Raw genomic sequence first — 6,000 nt, forward strand, 5'->3', positions numbered from 1 at the left:
GAGGAAATCCTATGTTCTTGTGTGAGGGTGATAAGGAGTTGGGGACATCCTATGTTTTTCTGTGTGGGTGACAAGAAGTTGGGGACATCCTTTGATCTACTGTGAGGGTGATAAGGAGTTGGGGACATCCTTTGTTCTACTGTGAGGGTGATAAGGGGTTGGGGACATCATATATTCTTGTGTGAGGGTGATAAGGAGTTGGGGACATCCTATGTTCTACTGTGAGGGTGATAAGGAATTAGGGACATCCTATGATCTTCCGTGAGGGTGATTAGGAATTAGGGACATCCTATGATCTTCCGTGAGGGTGATTAGGAATTAGGGACATCCTATGTTCTATTGTGAGGGTTATTAGGAGTTGGGGGAGTCATAAGTTCAGTTATAGGGGTGATAAGGAGTTGGGAGGGATGTTAGTTCCGTTATGGGGGTGATAAGTAGTTGGGGTAGTCTTAAGATCTTGTGTGGGAGTTTAGGGAGTTGTATGTTACTATTTTGGGTTGATAAGGAGTTTGGGGGAGTCCTTTATGGATTTTTAGGGGTGGTAAGGACTTGGGAGAGCCCTATATTTAGTGGTTATGAGATGGGGAGGCCTGTGTTCTTGTGTGGGATGCTATGGAGTTGAGGGAATCATTTGCCTTTGAGTGAATGCACTGTAACATTTCCACAAACGATTTTAAAGTAGAAATAATGAACATGATTACCTTTGTTTCACCACTTTAAAGCCCGAAGCTCCAGACTTGTATTTGCACTATGACCTTACCTAGCTACAAACCTTTTCTTTAGTTATTGGCAAATTTCTACAAATGGCAACTTGAATATTATTGCGAGATTAGATGTTACCATGGTTACGGTCTCCAAGCCCTAACCGAGTTGTCATTTGAAACTCGACAGCTGACATCCTGTATCTGGGTTAATGGAATCAAACAGAAGAACTTTTGTACACCTACAGTTCTCCTGGGGATCTTAAAAGGAGAGAATTAAATAAAAAGTGGGTATAGTGTTGCCATGGTGATTTCACATGTCATCTGAATTAGCCAGTGAGGAGTCTTCTTTTGCTACAGGGAGTGAACATCTAAATGAAAATCTAAACATATGGAAATCAGTCAATTGAAAAATGCCTGAAACGATTTTGGTGAAAATAAATTTTAAAACATGGATCACACCACAAAAGATTGTAAGCGCTGATGTTACAGATGAAATTGTATCTAGTTACCAGGATGTTCATCCAGTACCTCCAAACAGTAGGTGGACATGCTTACCTTCTGACCTCTAGACGGATGCTCTAACCCACTAAACCCTGAACCTTTAAAATCTACACAGAAACTTGTATGTTCTGAACCCTGGATGTCTGAACTCGAGGCAGACTTCGTAACCCACTCATTCCAAGGCGTCTGAACTCTCTATGGACCCTCTACCCAGCTGAACCCATACTTTGTCTTTTAGACTAGAATGTCAGAACTGTGATGTAGCATGAAGAACAATATAGACTGATCGCTGGCAACCAGCATGCAGCGTAACCCTTTCACCACTGTAGACCATAATGGACTCCTCCAGATCATTGTATGGTAAAGTCTATTAAAGTTACCTAGGGGTGAAAGGGTTAACTGTAGAGCATGTGTCAAGAATGTTGAGGCCCTAGCTGGGTTTGAATCCCAGACTGGGTGTGCTACTGTAATAGTATGTACAACGTATATATATGTCATGATCATTTGTCTTATTCATCACCTGTTGTATGTTACAGAAAGACTGTCCGGACGGATTATTATGTAAGAGTAAATTCTTGGATGTGTACTCAACATTCTTTCCCACCGGCACTCCGGACACGTTTTGTGAACATGTGTTCCGATCGTTTGACAAAGACAACAGTGGCAAGATAGATTTCAAGGAATTTCTACTGGCGATTAACATTACATCTGGCGGAAACCCAGAGGATAAATTAAACTGGGCCTTTAATATGTACGATATAGATGGCAATGGATCTATTGAAAAGAAAGAAATGGTAGAAATTATTGCGGTAAGTATTTTGTGGAAAAAGAAAGAAACAGGAATGTGACTGTTGATTGATACAGCTGTAAGGTTGAATTTTCTATAAAAAATATTTTAAAGTTTAAAGTTTTTGAACGGATTCTTGTTACCCTCAAAGTTTTAATAATATGATGGTTGAAATGAAGGATCCACGCACCACTGCCAAAAGCTGTAACGATGCATTGTAAACTGATTTTGCTGGCTGCACATAGGCGGATCCAGGGGGGGGGGGGGGGGGNCAGGAACACACACCCACAGTGGGTCAGGGATCCTTAATCTACTGGATCCCAATAGAGGTTCAGTAGGTCAGGGATCCTTAACCTACTGGATCCCAATAGAGGTTCAGTGGGTTAGGGATCCTTAACCTACTAGATCCCAATAGAGGTTCAGTGGGTCAGGGATCCTTAACCTACTAAATCCCAATAGAGGTTCAGTGAGTCAGGGATCCAAAACCTACTATATCCCAATAGAGGTTCAGTGAGTCAGGGATCCTTAATCTACTGGATCCCAATAGAGGTTCAGTGGGTCAAGGATATTTAACCTACTGGATCCCAAAAGAGGTTCAGTGGGTCAAGGGTCCTTAACCTACTGGATCCCAAAAGAGGTTCAGTGGGTCAGAGATCCTTAACTACTGGATCCCAATAGAGGTTCAGTGGGGTTTTTTACTGGGGAAATATGACAGAGAATTGTCAGTATTAATCTAGCTGCTGAAAGGTGAACAAATTCGTAACAATAGACATTTGGACATTGTAGTGACAAAAACAGTTCACCTGTCACAATCATCCACTGTGTATTGTAAACCCCTTATAGCATATAGTTTTTTATACTTAACCCTTTCACCACTGTAGACGATGATGGACTCCTCCAGATCAATGCATGGTAGAGTCTACTAAAGTTACATAGGGGTGAAAGGGTTTAGAATTCACAAGATGGTTTTAGGATTTCAGCTTTGTATACTGATGTCATGCATGCCCAAAAACTGTATGCATTTTGTATAAACTTGTTAGCAGTTTGCAAAACACTACACAGGCTTTTTGGGTGTATAATAAAACATATAGCAAGAAACCAACAAATCTTGCTTTTGCCTTATAATTTTTTTAAAGGTGATATTGTACACGTGTTGGATACTATATTGACATGAAAACAGACTGTGTTAGGTATTTAAAGTGCAGCAGCATTTAATCAGTGTTCACATAATTCAATGTCTGTAGCAGTCACATAATTCAATGTCTGTAGCAGTCGTGTGATGAAGAAACACATAAAACATTTTAAAATATGTCACACCTTTGAAGAATTATTCAGCTGTTAGATAGCACTCATTGTGATTCCTCTGATATTGAACCCTCAACAAACTATATCTTGCATGTATTTTAACTCATTTGCCCCCGATATTTCATAATGAACTATTCCAACCTTTGAACTGGAAGAATTCAAATATGTCTTCAGGGGTGAACGAGTTAAATGCTTTAAACACCCTATAATTATATACAGGAAACATATTTGCATCTCATCATTAGCATCAATATTATTGCAAAGTTTTCAGAACTGTTGCCATGGTAACAGAAGAAACAAAGAAAAAAGTGGGTATTTTAGGTTCCTTATTGTTTAGAATCCACTATCTCTAAGTTAACCCTTTCACTCCAATGCATCTTTAGTAGACTCTCATGCATTGATCTGGATGAGTTCATTATGGTCTACAGTGGTGAAAGGGTTAACCCCTCTCTGTTATTTAAAACTTGGTGGCTACTGTACAAAGTTTTCATCATGTTGATACAAATATGGTTCAAGGGAGGTAACTGGGGTTAATATTTCTTCACTGTACCGTTATCTTATTTGAAATGCTTCTTCAACATCTGACAGAGGTAAATAACCATTGTCAGCAAAGAACCAAAATCAAAATACTGTAGACAATAAATTCCCCTAATATGTGCGAATTATAATACTGACGCCTATTTATGTTAACATCCGCAGGCTATCTACAACATGCTGGGGAACGCCTTGTGTGGACAGGAGACAGACACCCCAGAGGACCGCACAGAAAAGATATTCGATAAAATGGACGAAAACAGTGACGGTGTATTAAGCAAGAAGGAATTCATCGAAGGATGTATGAAAGATCAATTTTTATATCAAATGCTGACAGCAGATGCAGCCGGAAACCAATAGTTACAAGTTAACTCCGTGTTGGATTACATTACCATGTACAGTTTTATAAATCTCCATATAATATATCTCAACTGTTTCAGCATTTTCATTTTTTTTAAACATTTTGTTTTGTTTTTGTATGAAGAATTATCCTCTTTAACCGAAGTGGCTTGTTACATACAAAAAAGTGGATTTTTTGTACACATACAATTTTATTCATATGTGTGCATTCATTTCATAATTGATATTTGAAGTTATGAATTTATAAGTGTCAAGTCAAACTTTTAAAAACAATTGATTTCCTGATATCTTTAAGATTCTGCTTTTAATTATATAGTCATAAAACTAGAAAATTTGTTAAAAACAATTTTTTTTTTAAATGGAGATATGAAATTCTTATGAAATGTGATATTATATAATAGAATTTTAGCTCATGGCATCAAGATGTATGTATCATATATTGGTAACAGGAAGAAGGTAACGCATGATGAAAAATTACGGAATGGTTATAAAGTGTTGATCATTAGTTTTGTCAAAGAGGAGAGTTTGTCCAGCAGGTGGTGTTTGTGGAGTGAGGTTAACTCATTCACCCCTGAAGACACATTTGAACTCTTCCAATTCAATGGTTGGAATAGTTAATTATGAAATTTCTGGGGTGAATGAGTTAATCAGTTTGTAATTAAGATTTAAAAGTGTGATGTATCACTTTGTGAAGTGTACACATTGTACCCGGTCCAGATATTTTCCTTCATTTAGTCCGACTCGCACAGGAGTGAGGCACCATCAGACATCTGTCCTGTCTTGACTCAGTTTAATTGCTCACCATTAATGCTGGTATTCAGTTTAATTGCTCACCATTAATGCTGGTATCCATCTAAAATAAAGAAAACCCTGAAATGACAGATTTTTTTTTATCAGATCAAGAGATTTTATAAATTAATTAACAGGTGGTAAATTTGGTTATCATCTTCAGTCATCAAAGAACCATTTCTTGTTTACGATTGTTTTAAATGTAATTTTTTATTATGCATCATGTGTACCTTTTTAAATGTTCTTTGCACAAACCATTAGTGTATATATATATTTAGTATAGCTGTAAGTTTATACCCTTGAACATTGCCTATACATGTACACCACACGGGGGTGGCGTTATTTGTCGCGCCACCACTCGTGGCGTTTGTCGTACACAACACGGAGGTGGCGTTATTTGTCGCACAACCACTTTTGGCGTTTGTCGTACACAACACGGAGGTGGCGTTATTTGTCGCGCCACCACTCGTGGCATTTGTCGTTCACCATACAGATGTGGCATTATTTGTCACGCCACCACAAGTGGCGTTTGTCGTCTGAAGGTCCAGGTCAGAAAAACCATAATGAGTTATCACCCTTTGCACGAAGTATCATAACGCACCAGAACAATAGTAGTTCATTCCTCGTATGGACATGTAAAGAGTGAGAGTGAGAAAACGGGTCTGCACACTGCCTTACCCACCTCTTTAACTCATTCACCCCAGAAACTTCATGATGAACTTTTCCAGCCTTTGAATTGGAAGAGTTCAAATGTGTTTCCAGGGGTGAAAGTAGATCTTTTCAATCTTCATTTTACTGAATTCTCCTCAAAAACTACAGAGAAGGAGGGAGAAGATATAATCAACACAATTTATAGGTTTTAAAAATTGGATTTGTCTTGTAGTAATTTTGTAAATTATGTGCGACATTTTACTTTTTTCAAAACATTTGATAAAATAGGATGCCAAAAAATGAATCCTGCAAAAAATACAATCAGTTGTTGGAAAAAAGTGTAATTTTAAAAGCTGTATTTTAACACAT

At 38.0% G+C, this 6,000-nt stretch overlaps 1 protein-coding gene across 5 annotated transcripts in view; it reads left to right on the plus strand.

Moving 5' to 3' along the window:
* The window catches only part of LOC110448734 (neuronal calcium sensor 2-like), a 126,984-nt gene extending 121,910 nt beyond the window's left edge, over positions 1-5,074 (plus strand). For all 5 annotated transcript variants that reach the window (XM_021495131.1, XM_021495150.1, XM_021495160.1 and 2 more), the window contains 2 exons: positions 1,742-2,014; positions 3,997-5,074. In XM_021495131.1, coding sequence (XP_021350806.1) covers positions 1,742-2,014; positions 3,997-4,191 — 468 coding nt within the window. In that variant the 3' untranslated portion in view covers positions 4,192-5,074. The remainder of the gene's footprint in view (positions 1-1,741; positions 2,015-3,996) is intronic.
* Positions 5,075-6,000: the final 926 nt, after the last annotated feature.

This window comes from Mizuhopecten yessoensis, unplaced genomic scaffold (assembly GCF_002113885.1).
Source record: "Mizuhopecten yessoensis strain PY_sf001 unplaced genomic scaffold, ASM211388v2 scaffold431, whole genome shotgun sequence".
NCBI lineage: Eukaryota > Metazoa > Mollusca > Bivalvia > Pectinida > Pectinidae > Mizuhopecten > Mizuhopecten yessoensis.